At 43.0% G+C, this 18,409-nt stretch overlaps 1 protein-coding gene and 2 long non-coding RNA genes across 3 annotated transcripts; 1 reads left to right on the forward strand and 2 right to left on the reverse strand.

The window, feature by feature from the left end:
- Positions 1 to 228: 228 nt before the first annotated feature.
- Positions 229 to 7,779, reverse strand: LOC145864218 (uncharacterized). Its single transcript, XM_082969442.1, has 4 exons — positions 7,692 to 7,779; positions 7,561 to 7,600; positions 5,046 to 7,439; positions 229 to 1,015 (listed from the first exon to the last, which is right to left on the reverse strand). Exons 3-4 carry the CDS (start codon positions 6,032 to 6,034, stop codon positions 229 to 231), a joined length of 1,776 nt encoding a protein of 591 aa, XP_082825568.1. The 5' UTR covers positions 6,035 to 7,439; positions 7,561 to 7,600; positions 7,692 to 7,779.
- Positions 7,780 to 11,595: 3,816 nt separating this feature from the next.
- LOC123738318 (uncharacterized) lies at positions 11,596 to 13,357 on the forward strand. Its single transcript, XR_014381902.1, has 2 exons — positions 11,596 to 12,015; positions 12,645 to 13,357. It is a non-coding gene; the product is annotated as an uncharacterized LOC123738318 (long non-coding RNA).
- On the reverse strand, positions 13,326 to 16,737 carry LOC123738317 (uncharacterized). Its single transcript, XR_006767492.2, has 4 exons — positions 16,407 to 16,737; positions 15,362 to 15,677; positions 14,981 to 15,045; positions 13,326 to 14,801 (listed from the first exon to the last, which is right to left on the reverse strand). It is a non-coding gene; the product is annotated as an uncharacterized LOC123738317 (long non-coding RNA).
- Positions 16,738 to 18,409: the final 1,672 nt, after the last annotated feature.

Genomic DNA, 18,409 nt, shown 5'->3' on the forward strand with positions numbered 1-18,409 from the left:
TTTCTTTCAGCCTCCAAAATTGTAATTTGTATCTGGTCAAGAATCTGTCCCCGACTTAGGCGCAGATCAAGTTCTCTCCACTTAATCATATTGCTTGTGTGTTCAGGACTACCCTCATGGTGTTTCAGAATGGCGTTGATATTTGACCAGTCATTCACGCCTTCCCTTATTATTTTGTAGTCTTTTGTAGAAAAGAGCTTACAGCAAAAACAATACACAGCGTTGTTTTTAATTGAGTATGAAAGCCAGCTCCTGGTAATCTTTTCCCCATTTAGCCTGCTCCTGGTAATTTTTTCCCCATTTAGCCAGCTCCTGGTAATCTTTTCTCCATTTAGCCAGCTCCTGGTGATCTTTTCCCCATTTAGCCAGCTCCTGGTAATCTTTTCCCCATTTAGCCAGCTCCTGGTAATATTTTCTCCATTTAGCCAGCTCCTGGTAATCTTTTCTCCATTTAGCCAGCTCCTGGTAATCTTTTCTCCATTTAGCCAGCTCCTGGTAATCTTTTCTCCATTTAGCCAGCTCCTGGTAATCTTTTCCCCATTTAGCCAGCTCCTGGTAATCTTTTCCCCATTTAGCCAGCTCCTGGTAATCTTTTCCCCATTTAGCCAGCTCCTGGTAATATTTTCCCCATTTAGCCAGCTCCTGATAATCTTTTCCCCATTTAGCCAGCTCCTGGTAATCTTTTCCCCATTTAGCCAGCTCCTGGTAATATTTTCCCCATTTAGCCAGCTCCTGGTAATCTTTTCCCCATTTAGCCAGCTCCTGGTAATCTTTTCCCCATTTAGCCAGCTCCTGGTAATCTTTTCCCCATTTAGCCAGCTCCTGGTAATCTTTTCCCCATTTAGCCAGCTCCTGGTAATATTTTCCCCATTTAGCCAGCTCCTGGTAATCTTTTCCCCATTTAGCCAGCTCCTGGTAATCTTTTCCCCATTTAGCCAGCTCCTGGTAATATTTTCCCCATTTAGCCAGCTCCTGGTAATCTTTTCCCCATTTGACAGCTGTCTCTGTAATAAGCCTGAATGGAAACCTCTTCTAGACTTGACTTTAGGGTAAGAAAAATCCAGTCCTGGTTTGAATGGACCTCCGCACACTAACTCAGTCCTCATAGAGTCTGTTAAGACTGGGGGGCCAGTCTGCTGGGTCATTTGGTGGAGCAGCAACTGTTCTATTAGGGTCTGAGCTGCTTGTATCTGATGCTGGCTGTACACCTCTGGTTGTGCTAGTACTGGCTGAGGCTGCCTGTACTTCACCTGGGTCTGTGTTAGTACTTGCTGAAGACGGCTGTATTGGGTTTGTGGTAGTATTTGCTGAAGCCAGCCATACTGGGTCTGTGTTAGTACTTGTATTGTGTCTGTGTTAGTACTTGCTGAAGCCAGCTGCACTGGGTCTGTGTTAGTACTTGCTGAAGCCGAGCTGTCCTGGGTCTGTGTTAGTACTGGCTGAAGCTGGATGTGGATCAACTGAGTCTGTGCTTGTACTGGCTGATGATCCAGCATCTCCTCTACTGACAAACTTAAGCATAGCACCTGTAAATTAAAGATATCAATACTATTATTAATTTTATCAGCTGCTTCAGGCCCATTCAAACTGGCTCCCCCAGATTAGCTTTTTATACATTTTAAAATATAAAATACTATTTACACTATGGCTTGGATGAATAATTGATGGTTATTATTTACTGAGAGATGTGTATCCATATTGCCCAGTATGTCCAGCTAATCAACATTTTAAATTACATATATATATCTATAGTCAATGTCAATCCATTGCTTTCCATAATGCATTAGTCCAGAGTTGTAACTAAACCTTGACTGAGAGACTAGATAATCATTGTCTTGCTTTAAAATGAGTGTGCGCATAAGAGGAGTGCCATCACGCCCATATATTGTCTGGACTGGTCACCACAGAGGTTGCCACTGGAAAGCGCAAGTTTCATTTTGTGCACAATCATATGAACACATATGAACGCATGTTCACACGCGACGCGGTTCTCTTTTCCAAGCTGCAGTTTATAAACACCGTTGCCCGTTAGTGTTTATCAAACTTAATAGATAGTTGTATTTCACTCTCACTTTTGTCAGGCACAAAGTAACAGAACACAGCCCTGGAAGTGGCTGGTAATCAAGCAAGACACAGACAGACCAAGAGATGCACTGCCCAGCTAGGATAACAAGACAGACAGACTAGAGACAGATGCACTGCAAGCTAGCCCATCAATTTAACTTTACATCAAACTTGGAGAGGAGAGAACACAAGTTTAGCTGATTGCTGTTCCCGCAATTCACTCTCATTGTTTTTATTTCTCTTTTTGTGACCAGAAGGATAGTTCCGCTTCATCCTTTCATCGAAGTTGTAAACATTGACACATTGACACTCGCTTTAACACGAGGGGGAGGCGGGGCCCTTGCGTAATTTGTGGGGCCCTACGCAACTTGCGTAGTGAGCCTATAGGGCCGCCCGGCTCTGGATAGGGCAGAGGGGTAGAGCTCCAGACACCAGTAGCAGTATGAACCATTCCCAAAGAAATACAAGAAAGTAGAAATAGTCCATCCAGATCTTCACCACCTAGGAAATCTGTTGGACAACTTATATTATAGTACTCCTGCAATAGTCTAGGGAGTGACACACACACACACACACACACACACACACACACACACACACACACACACACACACACACACACACACACACACACACACACACACACAGGCATCCAAACGCACACACCTGTACAATGTCTGAACTACTGGGAAATAATCTGGCAAGGTCGACGTGTGTGTGTGTGTGTGTGTGTGTGTGTGTGTGTGTGTGTGTGTGTGTGTGTGTGTGTGTGTGTGTGTGTGTGTGTGTGTGTGTGTGTGTGTGTGTGTGTGTGTGTGTGTGTGTGTTGTGTGCGGGTCTTTGTGTTGTGTTGTGTGTGTGTGTCTAGCCACTCACGGTTGCATGGTTCAGTATTACCATCTTGTGTCCAATAGGTAGAAATACAAGAAACAACATCAAAGTGGAAATAGTTATGAATCAATGTAAGTTAATAAAACAATCACTTTATTTGTTGCCTAACCTTGAGCTTATTTACAACAGGATGTTTATACTGTACTCAATGTATCTAAAATACATAATAATGAATAATGAATAATTTGATAATAAAACAAGCAATATTATGACACTGAACAATATGGTATTACATAATACAAAATATAAAATGCCCAATAATATTTGACAGCAATACAAAGTAAAACATCTTTAAACACATCAGGAGCAACTCCAGAGCTACAAATATTTAAAAGCTCCTGTCAATATTGTTTATTTTTGTGTCACTAAGACAAGCCAAAACTTAATATGTTATAAAAATCTGGAATTGGCAAAATCCCATAAAAACAGATAAGCAATACAATCTATAGACAGTATACAGATAAGTACACAAGAAAAGTAGGCCAGTTCAGAAAGGAAACCCGAGTGTCCAATTAGAGACTAGTATCATTCACCACCACCTTATTCTGTGGTCTATTTAAACTGACCGGGTCTGTTCTCACATCAGTCTACTACTGCTACTGTTACTATACGCTGGCTTCTTTTCCTCCACTGACTCTGCTGCTGTAACTACTGTTACTATACGCTGGCTTCTTTTCCTCCACTGACTCTGCTGCTGTTACTACTGTTACTATGCGCTGGCTTCTTTTCCTCCACTGCTGCAGGGATGTGATTGATTGCGAGGATCAACCATGTTGCTGCTCTGTTGTCAGTCAATAGCCGGCTACAAGCTAGCTAAGTAGAACCGTGCATCGAGAGTAACCTATCATACTGCCTACTTGTTTCTTCCCAATACCAGCTTCGAGCTGAGTCAGTGTGCTCCGTGAACCATCATGGAGAATACTCCCTCATCCATACAAGGAAGAAGTAGTCTATGCTAGACTAGCATACAGGCTATGTGTTGCTATACAGTGAGTGAGTAGCAGTGTTTTCTGATCATGAGCAGGAGATTAGCTCCTCCCACCACCCCAGCCTCCACCTGTTAGGTTCTGTGTTCCTGCTGGGGGATTGGTATAGCTTACTGCTACCCTGAAGGAGCAGAGTGTCAGGGATTTCTTCGTCGGAGGACGATATGGTGAAATCATCATCGGAAAATGAGGACCAATATGCAGAAGAGTTGAGATGGTTCATTTTGAACATTTAATAAATTCCAAAACGAACATACAAAATAACAAAAAAACGAACGCACGATACACTGACAGTCCTGTTAGGCTTACACACGCTAAACACGAAACAATCTCCCACAAATACACAGACAAACACACCCAACTAATATAGGACTTCCAATCAAAGGCAACACCACACAGCTGCCTTCAATTGGAAGTCCACCCCAATTAACTCAACATAGAAACAGATCAACCAGACTACACATAGAAATACATCAACATAGACCATAACTCAAAACCCGGAAATAATAAATCAAACGCCCTCCTAACTAACACACCACCCTGAACCATATAAAACAAATATCCTCTGCCACGTCCTGACCAAACTAAAATGACAATTAACCCTTATACTGGCCAGGACGTGACAGTACCCCCCCCCCCCCCCCCCTTAAAGGTGCTAACCCCGGAAGCACCTTAAGAAAAACAAGAAAAACAACCCCAAACAACAACAAAACAAAAATTCCCCCCTACTAAAGGGAGGGAAGGGAGGGTGGCTGCCGTCAACGACGGCACTGTGCTACACCCCCCCTCCCCAACCCACCTATATCTGGAGGTGGCTCCGGTTCTGGCCGTTCCAGGCAGTCAGGCCACTCTGGCATCGCCGGCGGGCAGTCGGGGCAGTCTGGCAGCTCGGGGCAGTCTGGCAGCTCGGGGCAGTCTGGCAGCTCGGGGCAGTCTGGCAGCTCTGGCAGCTCGGGGCAGTCGGGGCAGTCTGGCAGCTCGGGGCAGTCTGGCCACTCTGGCAGCTCGGGGCAGTCTGGCCACTCTGGCAGCTCGGGGCAGTCTGGCCACTCTGGCAGCTCGGGGCAGTCTGACCACTCTGGCAGCTCGGGGCAGTCTGGCCACTCTGGCAGCTCGGGGCAGTCTGGCCACTCTGGCATCTCCGGGCAGTCTGGCCACTCTGGCATCTCCGGGCAGTCTGGCCACTCTGGCATCTCCGGGCAGTCTGGCCACTCTGACATCTCCGGGCAGTCTGGCCACTCTGACATCTCCGGGCAGTTTGGCCACTCTGGCAGCTCCTGACTAGTGGGTGGCTCTGGCGACTCTTCACTGACGGGCGGCTCTGGCGATTCCTCACTGACGGGCGGCTCTGGCGACTCTTGACTGACGGGCTGTTCTGGCGACTCTTGACTGACGGGCTGTTCTGGCGACTCTTGACTGACGGGCTGTTCTGGCGACTCTTGACTGACGGGCTGTTCTGGCGACTCTTGACTGACGGGCTGTTCTGGCGATTGTTGACTGACGGGCTGTTCTGGTGACTGTTGACTGGCGGGCAGCTCTGGTGACTGTTGACTGGCGGGCAGCTCTGGCAACTTTAGACTGGCGAGGCTGGGTTTACGCACTAGATGCCTTGTGCGTGGTGCTGGTACTGGGCGTACCAGATTGGGAACACGCACCCCCAGGCTAGGGCGGGGAGCGGGAACAGGACGAGTCGGACTGGGCTGACGCACTTCCGGGTCCGCACGAGAGACAGGAGCTGGAAACCTAGGGCTATGGAGGCGCACAGTCGGTCTTGATCTTACTTCCTGCACAACCCGTCTTGGCTGGATGGAACTAGTAGCCCTGTACGAGCGGGGTGCTTGTACAGGGCAGACTGGGCTGTGCAGGGGCCTGATGGTAGCCGTGCGTAGAGCGGGAGTTGGGTAGCCTGGTCCTCGGAGGTGTACCGGCGACCAGATGCGCTGCGCAGGCATCCTCCTACCAGGCTGGATGCCCGCTCTAGCACAGCACCTGCGAGGGGCTGGAATAACGCGCACCGGACTGTGCGTGCGTATGGGTGAGATAGTGCGCTCCTCAGCGAAACATGGCGCTCTCCACCTCATACGCTCCTCCATATAACCACGGGTAGCTGGCTTCCGGCTCTTCCTAGGCCTAGCCAAACTACCCGTGTGCCCCCCCCCAAACTACCCGTGTGCCCCCCGCCAGTCGTGTCCCTCGGAAACGTTCCCGGTCCATACCAGCCTTACTCCATGGGCGTTCTCCGGCCATAACCTGCTCCCATGTCCATCTCTCCCGATTGTCCAAATCAAAATTCCTCTGCTCCTTCCTCTGCTGCTTGGTCCTGGTTTGGTGGGAGATTCTGTCAAGGATTTCTTCGTCGGAGGACGATATGGTGAAATCATCATCGGAAAATGAGGACCAATATGCAGCAGAGTTGAGATGGTTCATTTTGAACATTTAATAAATTCCAAAACGAACATACAAAATAACAAAAAAACGAACGCACGATACACTGACAGTCCTGTTAGGCTTACACACGCTAAACACGAAACAATCTCCCACAAATACACAGACAAACACACCCAACTAATATAGGACTTCCAATCAAAGGCAACACCACACAGCTGCCTTCAATTGGAAGTCCACCCCAATTAACTCAACATAGAAACAGATCAACTAGACTACACATAGAAATACATCAACATAGACCATAACTCAAAACCCGGAAATAATAAATCAAACGCCCTCCTAACTAACACACCACCCTGAACCACATAAAACAAATACCCTCTGCCACGTCCTGACCAAACAAAAATGACAATTAACCCTTATACTGGCCAGGACGTGACACAGAGCCTATATCGCCAAGACTTAAATTAATCATTTGCTAATAAAAAATTACAAATATTTATATGTGAAATGTAATCAAATCTGGAAATGGCCAAATCTCATAGAAAAAGAGCAGAAGCATAATCTATCCCATTTATCATCTATTAACTGTATTTATCATCTATATACATACTGTATTGATCATCTATATACATACTGTATTGATCATTAGGAGAACAATCTACATTCCAGCATTTACTCAAAAGTTAAAGATCATTGTCTGGTAAACCTTGATGCTGTCGCTCTTCAGTCCAGATTCAGTGGTGGTTCTCTTCAGTCCAGGTTATGTGGTGGTTCTCTTCAGTCCAGGTTATGTGTTGGTTCTCTTCAGTCCAGGTTCTGTGGTGGTTCTCTTCAGTCCAGGTTCTGTTTTGGTTCTCTTCAGTCCAGGTTCTGTTTTGGTTCTCTTCAGTCCAGGTTCTGTTTTGGTTCTCTTCAGTCCTGGTTCTGTGGTGGTTCTGTTCAGTCCAGGTTCTGTGGTGGTTCTCCCCAGTTCTCATAATCAGAGGGCTCAGCATCTATCTGAGGGGCTGTGTCACTGTCCAGGTTCTGTGGTTGTTCTCCCCAGTTCTCATAATCGGAGTGCTCAGCATCTATCTGAGGGGCTGTGTCACAGGGGAGTCCCTTAATCTGAAAGAAGACACACTGAATGAGCACTTTACGAACCCCTCCCTCCAACATTTTTATGTAAATTAATTTGCTTACTGTCTATGGTATTAGGATTGAAATCTTTGGTTGTTGACATTATTACCTGTGTGTCTGCTGTGGCATCACTTCCTCCTGTGTGTCTCCTGTAATGAGGGACAGAGTGAGTTCTGCTCTCGACTGACCTCTAGTGGAGGTTGATGTGTAACTAACAGTATATCTTAATGAAAGTCTCACCTCTTCAAACTGCAGTAGATGGTGAGTAGCAGAGCTCCAGCAGTCAGGACAGCCCCCACCCCCACCACAGGAACCCAGGGAAACACTGCTGCAGGATCATGGGTTTATAAATGCATGATGTCAGAATGAAATCTGTACAATTACAGAACACCAAAAATGATCAGAATGTGACATACTTACATGTAACATTAATATGGACAGGGATATGTTCTCTCCCTATAATGTTCAGAGCCTCGCAGTAGTATCCCTCTCTGTCCTCAGAGCTGATGTTATGGATGGTGTATCTCTGTCCAGAATGTCTCATTGACATTTTCTTGTATGTTATCTTGTACCAGGTGTATTTGTCCACAGGTGGGTTGGCATCACTGCTGCAGGTCAGATTCACTGAACTGCCCTCCACTATTTCACCAGAGGGACTGACTGACACTGAGGTGTTCTTTGGGCTATCTGGATAACAGACAAATTAAAAGTTTGGCTTCTCATTATGAAATTGTGTAAGTATTTTGAACTGTAAAATCAACATCCATTAATATAAATTAAATAGTATCCCTATTTGATGTCTGTTTCACTAAACATCAACACTGACCAATGATGTATTGGATGATTTTGACAGACTTTATAAAGTATATTAGTCACACTCACACACTGCAGGAGAATTGATGCCTTTTACAACACAGTAGAAGCTGTCTTCAGTTTTTAAGTAGACTGAGTACGAGGGGGAGGAGTCCTCTTGTACAATCTTACTGTTCCTGTACCAGATGTAGGTGGGGTTACCAGTCAGAGTACAGGTGGTGCTACAGGTCAGTGTCATTGACCACCATGTAGTGGTCACCTTCACCTGCAGGTCTGGAGTAGATAACATTGAACCCTCAATTACCTGTTTAGTTCAAATGAGGCAGGAGTGGACGTTCTCAAATCATCAATTCAGACATTCCTATTTAATGCATGCTTTCATATTAATTGTATTATTTCAATACAAATCAAGACAATTTTCCAGAAACAATTAAACAGATTAGCATTATATATATAATATCACTGTACCTGTTACAGACAGAGTGACTCCAGGATCACCACTATATAGAATGTTACTGTACCTGTTACAGACAGAGTGACTCCAGGATCACCAGTATATAGAATGTTACTGTACCTGTGACAGACAGAGAGACTCCAGGATCACCAGTATATAGAATGTTACTGTACCTGTTACAGACAGAGTGACTCCAGGATCACCAGTATATAGAATGTTACTGTACCTGTGACAGACAGAGAGACTCCAGGACCACCAGTATATAGAATGTTACTGTACCTGTTACAGACAGAGAGACTCCAGGATTGCCATAATATCTCCCTCCAGTCTGATCTGTTATGAATCTGAACTTGTACGTAGCTGAGTCTCTCTCTCTCAGGTCTGTGATTCTCAGTGTGTGATCATTCTTCTTATCCCCATGATACTCCAGACGACCTGCATTCTCTGGGTCCTGACCTAGATCTTCAGGTTCTACACCAGTCTCCATTTTAGTGAACCAGAAGGTTGTTGTGACTGTACCACTGGGATATGTGTAAGAGCAGGACAGATCCACTGTTGACCCCTTCAAGGTGCAGATACTCTGAGTGGTGTAAGTCACACTCCAGCCATCCTGACCCAGTACCACTGAAACACAGTTAGACATCACAAGGACGTTACATTAAGATCAAGGTCTTTTGACTCATTAACACTTTGTTCCATAGTTGCTAAGTTGAGACACTGATACTCTTTGGTTGAGTGAGAATGGAAACCACAGATAAGCATCACTCAGTGAGGTGTGAAAGACAACTGTTTAAAGTGAAGTGGAGATGCCAAATGTGTTGACAGTAGAACACAAGTTGTTATGCTTTTAGAAAAATCTTTATATTGATAAACAGAGCAACTAAATGACAGGAATGAGACCATACCTGCTACAGACCAGAGAAAGACCACCAACACACTTCCTGCTGTTCTCAAGGCCATTGTTGCATCTCCCACCCTGCAGTCTTAGAAACATAAACAACAACTCACTCTATAGCTGGTGAATAACTACATACTCATCATCATCATTATCAACAACAACAATCACTTATTGAACAGATGTGTAGAACTGTAAACACATATTTCTACATTGATTGTTCTGAAGCTGTTTTATTCTCAGAATCCCAAATATAGGAGGATAAATGTTCAATCCTCTACGGTCCGTCAAGCTGTACAGCAGCCTAAAGACTGACCACCAGGTTCAATGATAGCTCCTATCCCCAAGCTGTGAGGCTAAACAGCAAGTGACTCAGACAGACAGTCACTCACTCGCACGCACGCACGCACGATTGCACGAACGCACACACACACACACACACACACACACACACACACATACAAACAAATACAGAAAACATTTGTAGGAAGGCCAAAAAGGCCATCAAAGTCTAGAGAGCTGGTTGTTATGGATGGAGAAAAGTTAAAACACACATCCTACACAGTATAGATGTCAACACTACTCCCTATCAGTCTGGTCCTGAAGGGCCCTCAGATAAATACACTATGTCACACACACACACACACACACACACACACACACACACACACACACACACACACACACACACACACACACACACACACACACACACACACACACACACACACACACACACACACACACACACACACACACACACACACACACACACACTATATTTCCAGATATTATCAAGAGTACCTACAGAGTGAAGTGAAGGGGAGAGGTATTGTACAGTGAGTTAACTGACTGGTAGTGAGTGGGAACTGCTAGTAAGTGTCAGTTCTGTGGTTGATACATATTTATAGTAGTCAGAACACAAGTAGCTGATACAGAACTGTCCTTTCCTTCCTCTTTAAGACATTAACTTGTCTGTTCCAGTGTTCTAGACTAGAGCTCTCCCTACTGGCATCTCAACATTACTGCAGCCTCCTAATAATAATGTCCTCAATAACGTTGGACTAATAACAACATAACAAACTGACAATACATCAGATAGAATGGTGAAACACAACACTGTCTACTTGACAAAGTCACATTTAACCACAAAAACACTGATGTCTGTAGTATTACAACATACCACTATCATATTATGTTACACTGTTGACCCTTGTGTACAGTACTGGTAGTAGCATTAGTTAGCAGAGGAATCAGTATGATCATCACCATAGCCTGCTGTATTGACTGCTGCTGTCCATATACTGTATAGTCTAATGTAGCCTGTTATCCATACATAGTCTAATGTAGCCTGTTATCCATATATAGTCTAATGTAGCCTGTTATCCATATATAGTCTAATGTAGCATGTTATCCATATATAGTCTAATGTAGCCTGTTATCCATATATATTCTAATGTAGCCTGTTATCCATATACAGTCTAATGTAGCCTGTTATCCATATATAGTCTAATGTAGCCTGTTATCCATATATAGTCTAATGTAGCCTGTTATTCATATATAGTCTAATGTAGCCTGTTATCCATATATAGTCTAATGTAGCCTGTTATCCATATATAGTCTAATGTAGCCTGTTATCCATATATAGTCTAATGTAGCCTGTTATCCATATATAGTCTAATGTAGCCTGTTATCCATATATAGTCTAATGTAGCCTGTTATCCATATATAGTCTAATGTAGCCTGTTATCCATATATAGTCTAATGTAGCCTGTTATCCATATATAGTCTAATGTAGCCTGTTATCCATATGTAGTCGAATGTAGCCTGTTATCTATACATATTCTAATATAGCCTGTTATCCATATATAGTTTAACGTTGTGGCGAAATCCTGCACAGAGCCTTCACCGTGCGCTGCCACTTTAAGAGCGCATCGGCAGTCAGGAAGGAGGAAATACATCTCTTCTGGCTCTCTGTGTGGAGCTGTCGGTTGGTACACAGTGTGTGCTGCTCGGTAGAAGTCTTGTTTATTTTCAGCGTGCTTAGTTGTAAAGTGTTAAGTTGATCGCCGTTGTTACCTCTCTAGGTCGTGGTTTTAAAATACTTGTTTTTCCAGACGTTGAAGTTAGGTTCAGGTTTAGGTTCTGAATGAAAGATGAAAAGACGTGATTTATAGACGTCTTTGTTTGGGCCAAATGAAAGCTGGTCCAGAGCAGGCAAAATCTCAACCAAACACAGACGTCTATGATTGGTTCAGATTTGGTCCAGACCAGACCAAAAACCAACGTCCGTGAATGTGGAAATCAGGGCCGGTCCGGAATGCACCAAAAAAAACATCCAGTCCAGACAGGACCAAAAAAAGACCTCCAAAAGTTGTCAGTGTTGGACGGTGCTTACTGAGGTATAGCCTACAGTGTTGTCTGAATAGAATTTTAGGAACGCCCATCTATGTTGTAGGCCTACCATTTGTAATACACCAAAAAAGACTGCCAGTTCGGACATGACCAAATATGTCAAAAAGATGTTAGGCACAATTGAATTTTATGAATGCCCATCCATTTGGTAGGTCCATCATTTGCAAAACAGGCCGTTGCATCAACTTAATTAGTCCTGATTCCTGTGACTAATCAATTTGGCGCATTAAGCTCTGAAAATCAGCTACCCAACTTCATCAGGAGGATTTATCCTGAGCCTATTTGCAATGTGTTTACACAGCAACAAATGCAGAAATATTTTATTTTCGCTATGATCAGCTTAGTAAAAAATTGAAGGATACAAACTTGAAACCACTGATCGTGACAATTTAGCCCATGGATGAATCTCCTGGACAGCAGTGACTAGCCTGGTTGTCCAGACAATATTGTCTATTTTACTTTGACTTGTCTTGTTTTTAGAATATGTTGTTTGTTAAGTGTCAGCACATTTTTTATGTGATTGGGGGTCATTTAGGTAAGGCTATTTGATAGGAGAAACCTGATATAAAAAGTTTCCCGAAAAGGCCACCTACACTTTCTTTTTCTTTATTTACAGAATGTTGGTGGAGCTCAGCAGTGATGCGTCTCTCCAACAGCACCCTGGAGAGGAGCACTGGGAACGGACAAGATAAATATTTTGCATCCCTGCCATTGACAAAGTGGTTACTGCTTATCACAGGGTGGAATCAGTGCTCACCTAAAAACCCCACTGATTGAGAGAAATTGTAATTGTTTTTAGGCAGAATTATGTGAGGTTTTCTGTGTTGTTGGAGGTGGGTCTTGGTCAGTTTAGCTCAGAAAATGCTGCCCTCGTCAATCTGCCGCCATAGGCCTAATCCTATGCAGGCAGGCCTTGTGTTTCATGTTAATACTGCTGCTAAACAAAACCAGCCATAGCTGTGTCTCATGTTAATACTACTCCTAAACACAACCCACCATCACTGTGTCTCATGTTAATACTACTCCTAAACACAACCCACCATCACTGTGTCTCATGTTAATACTACTCCTAAACACAACCCACCATCACTGTGTCTCATGTTAATACTACTCCGAGAGCTCTTATGAAGCATCCACCCAATCACTCTTACTTTAGGCCATTTTCAAACAAGTCTACACAACAATCTATTACTCTTAAAGTCCTTAAAATAGCATGCAGAAGTATTATGTGTGAAATCACATGTACAATACTGTATCAGATTAATATCCAAAAATACATCTACAAAGTATACTGTACTTAACAGAAAAATAAAACAATGTAAATTGTAATAGCATTGTCATGCACAAAACAGGATACAGAAGTTCATGGGTACAAACAAATGATAAAAGATACATATTTTAAGATATCGTCAAGCGTACTTACAGAGTGAAGGGGAGATGTGTTGTAAGTTAACTTACTGGAAGTCTATGTAAATAGACACTGAGTGTGAGGTTTGATGTGTGTGGTTGACAACTTTGAAGCAGTCAGGGACAATAGAGTTGAATAGAGGGCGCACTTGCTAAAAATACTGTTTTAGCATGGCTAAGCCATTGAATACACCATTTCAATTGGTATACCGACTGTTATTAAACTTATGGAAGTTGAAGAAGAATACATTAACTGCTTTAAAATGGAAATAGCCCTCAATGGCGCTGCTCATTCTGTCACAGAAGACATCTTGACAAAGATGCCAAGATATACCCTCTGTCCAACTCTATGTCAGTAACTAAGACACTTATGCAGAGAGGGCTTCATTCCACAGTCACACAGACAGTGTTCCAGAGCATCAAAACTGTGATGTATGATGGGTAAATTGTGACTGACTGGTCTATTAATAATATTGAGTAGTTATTTATCATGCAAGGTGATTTGTAGATCTTGACTCGCCTATAAAGTCGGCTGCAATGTCGAACACTCCCACATTTACATAACATTATAGCATTTGTAACAAAAATCCCATTCAAGTCATGGGACCGACATCATGTTCAAATCATCTATAAGTGACTTTGTTGAGCTTCACAATGCATTTTTTACATTTGAATGATTTCGACATTATGTACGAGAAATGCCTCTTATCGGTCGCATTACTTGAATGGGATTTGTGCCACGAATGCTAAAACGTTAGCAAGTTGAAACAGTGCCAGGGGAAACTAAACCAAAGCATGGACTGCTGTCACACCATGTTCATAGACTGGTAAAGGGTAAGGAAACCAATGTGTCATTTTGTAATTTGGGTGAACCTTCAAGATATTATAACAATATATTAGCAAGAGAATAGAGGTGTAAGGACTAGCTTTGGTTTGGAGCCATAGCTCTTCAGTCCATGTTCTGTGGTGGTTCTCTTTAGTCCAGGTTCTGTGATGGTTCTCTTCAGTGGTGGTTCTCTTCAGTCCATGTTCTGTGGTGGTTTTCTTCAGTCCAGGTTCTGTGGTGGTTCTCTTCAGTCCAGGTTCTGTGGTGGTTCTATCAGTCCAGGTTCTGTGGTGGTTCTATCAGTCCAGGTTCTATGGTGGTTGTCTTCAGTCCAGGTTCTGTGGTGGTTCTATCAGTCCAGGTTCTGTGGTGGTTCTATCAGTCCAGGTTCTGTGGTGGTTGTCTTCAGTCCAGGTTCTGTGGTGGTTGTCTTCAGTCCAGGTTCTGTGGTGGTTTTCTCCCCTGGATGGCCTGATACACGGAGGGCTGAGCATCTCTCTGAAGAGCTGTGAACGTGTCACTGGGCGAGTCCCTCACACTCTGAGAGACAGCGACACAGGAAACACAGTATGAGCACTTTACACACTGCTCTGTAGCATTCTCTCTCACCTCTACTTTCTGTGTCTCTCTCTCACTCACCCAATTACCCACTCACACAAACAAACACAAAAACTGTATACAAAATAAACACATAAATGAATAAGTTATAACATACTTACTGCCAGACTGTCTCGTCCTCATTTTCAGTGGTGTGTGTGTCACAGTTAGGGTCAGGATGGACACTCTGTGGAGAGAGAGCTGTGTCAAGGTAACACTGAAAATAGTAGAAAGAGACTATTGTGACACAGTAAAAAAAAAAAATCTGTTACTTATCAACAGGTAGTTTGTTGATATCATGACCATCTGTAGAGCATCTATCCAGATTATCCAAATAAAGTGTGACTAAAAAACAATATCACCGTAAATCCCTTTATCACTGAGTTTTCACTCTAATACACTGATGGAAGAAATCCAATTTTATACAGATGTAAACACAAACCAAGACAAATGCCCATAACTAAATGAATTCAACAGTTTAGCTTTATTGAATGTAACTGTACCTGTGACAGACAGAGTGACTCCAGGATAGCCAGTATATTTCCCTCCAGTCTGATCTGAACTTGTACGTAGCTGCGTCACGCTCTCTCAGGTCTGTGATTGTCAGGTTGTGTCCATTTACTTCATCCTTACGATACGTCACACGACCTTTGTGGTCTGGGTCATCACTCAGAGTCACGGTATAAAGTTTGGTAAACCAGAAGGTTTTTGTGACTGTTTAACCTCTGGGATATGTGTAAGAGCAGGACAGCTCTGCTGTTGACCCCTTCAAGGTACAGATGGTGTACATCACACTTCAGCCATACTGACCCAGTAACACTGAAACACAATCACACATTATAGTGATTATACATTACAGACCCATTTGCTCACACTAACAGCGTTTGTCCACACTGTCACAGGTGTCGTCAGGAATGGACCAAGGCGCAGCGGGTTGCGTGCTCAACATACTATTTATTAAATACGTGAACACGAAAAAAACAAGAAAATACAGAAACACGACAGGAACAGTTTTGCAGGCTAACAAAACGCAGTGCAAAAACAACTACCCACAAAACACAAAGACAAACACACCCCATTATATAGGACTCCCAATCAAAGGCAACTCAACACACCTGCCTTCAATTGGGAGTCCAACCCCAATTAACTATACATAGAAAAACAAACCTAACTAGACAAAAATGCAGCAATACAACCTAGAACATACAACCTAGAACATACATCCAAAACCCAGGAACACATAAATCAAACACCCCTCACAACACACACAAAAACCACCACCATACAAAACAAACATCCCTCTGTCACATCCTAACCAAAATACTAAACCACTACTCCCTCTGCTGGTCAGGACGTGACACACACTTTGTTGCCGTACTCTACTTGCTGAGTGTGAATGGAAACCACAGAAAGGGCCTAAGCATCACTCAGTGAGGTGTGAAAGACAACTATTCCAGAAAAGAAGAAGCCCCTAACAGACGATTTCACTGAACACACCAGAATAACATTACGATAACATTACTAAAACAGTTATGAATGAGACCATACCTGCTATACACCAGAGAAAGACCACCAACACACTTCCTGCTGTTCTCAAGGCCATTGTTGCATCTCCCACCCTGCAGTCTTAGAAACATAAACAACAAGTCACTCTATAGCTGGTGAATAACTCTGATACATTAAAACAGTCCAGGGTCCATATTCACACAGTGTCTCAGAGTAGACTAGGAGAGCTGATCTAGGATCACTTTTGCCGTTTAGATCATTATTATATGGACCGGTAGGACCTGATCCTACATCAGCACTCCTACTCTGAGACAATGAATGAATACTGGCCCTGATGTAACAACCAAAACACAGGTCAAAAATGTAAGTAAAAGTAAAATGATACAGTACATAACCACAAGTATATGATTTATGACCCCCCACCAAAACAATAAATATATATATATATTATATATATGTATATATATATATGTATACATATATATTTAATGATCACGTCAACCGTACTTACATAGTGAAGGGGAGAGGTCTTGTACAGTGAGTCAACTTACCATCATAGCAGTGCATAGAAAGAAGAAGTGTCATTTTAGTGATTGACACATTTTGAAAGTAGCCTAGTCAGGGATTTAAGACAGTCACATGCATCAACAGCATGTCAGAAAGGGATGTACTGGATGTACTGCTAAAGACTGCATAGCTATTTATATTTCTTCATTTGAGGAGTGGGCCTACATTTTGCCTAAATGCAGACCATTTTCAATGTAGTATTTTCTTTAAATACAGATCCATAACAAAGTGTTGTGTTCTATATGTTTTTTAATGTGTTGCCTCACATAACGTGACCCATCACTCCTCATCATCTCCATCAAAGTGGTAGTGAAGGTTCCAGTGTTCTAGACTAGAGCTCCTCCTACTGGCATCTCAACATTACTGCAGCCTCCTGTCTCTCTTCACATGTCACAATCATGTCCTCATCCATTTGGATCAATAACAGAATAACAAACTGGTAATAAGGTGCCTAAGGCTGAGATCCCGATTCCCAACCCTTTCCCAAGAGTGCAAGTTCACTCTTCCCGTCATGGATTTAAAAGTATGAGACTGGTGTGAACATTGGAGTTTCCATATTTGTTAGCTGAATCCATATCAGTGGAACAGGCGAAGCTGAAATCTTTGCCCTATATACAGTCTATGTCTTTGCCAGGGGTCAGGGAAATGGATGAGGGATTCACAATTTCTCAACATGTATTTTCATCAATGTTGTTTTTTTCTGTGATTGACACTCGACTAGTGAATTCAGACAATCCGGTCAGAGATCGAAACATGCAAATCTACGATGCTCACAAGGTCTACTTCGGGGAATAAGTGGGTGGAGTCAGGGGATACCAGCGGAGAATTCAAACAGAAGATGGAAGCGGATAAAGATACAAATGAAAATACACAAAATAAAATGTCAAATAACATTTGAAAATGTAAAAAAATCTATACAGAATAAACCACGCATGTAAAGATACTGTGTTATTAAGCGTTGACATGGGACTGGGTCTGGCATATGAATTCAGTGAACTAGCTATCTCAGCTGGCTTGTTAGCGACATGAAGCAGACGTTGTTCAGTGAAACCGAAAGCTAGCTAGCCAGTGTCGTGGAAAATTGTCTTAAGAACATAATACTCTTACAAGAACTTGTGAATTCAATATAGACTTTAATACAGAGTAGCAAAGCCGAGCCCTTCCATGGAAGGACCCTATTACACACGTAACAGAGCCAAGCCCCTCCATGGAAAAGACTAAATTCTCATATTACAGAGTCCTATCTTTATATGATTCTGTCTTTGCATAACGTATAGAGTCCCCTCCCACTATATGAAAATAGCTTCCCTTGACCGTTCTTTACCATTATCTCTCTATATCAGTTGTTGCTTGTTAACGCCCACATCTGACAGCTGTATAGGTTATAATGCTAGCAGGGCCTCCTCATGTGGTACAAAAATAATGCATGCACTGCATGCTCATCCTTTTCTCTGTACCCCTTTGTCTGGCTATCTTGA

Source organism: Salmo salar, chromosome 02, assembly GCF_965601325.2.
Source record: "Salmo salar chromosome 02, fSalSal1, whole genome shotgun sequence".
Lineage (NCBI taxonomy): Eukaryota > Metazoa > Chordata > Actinopteri > Salmoniformes > Salmonidae > Salmo > Salmo salar.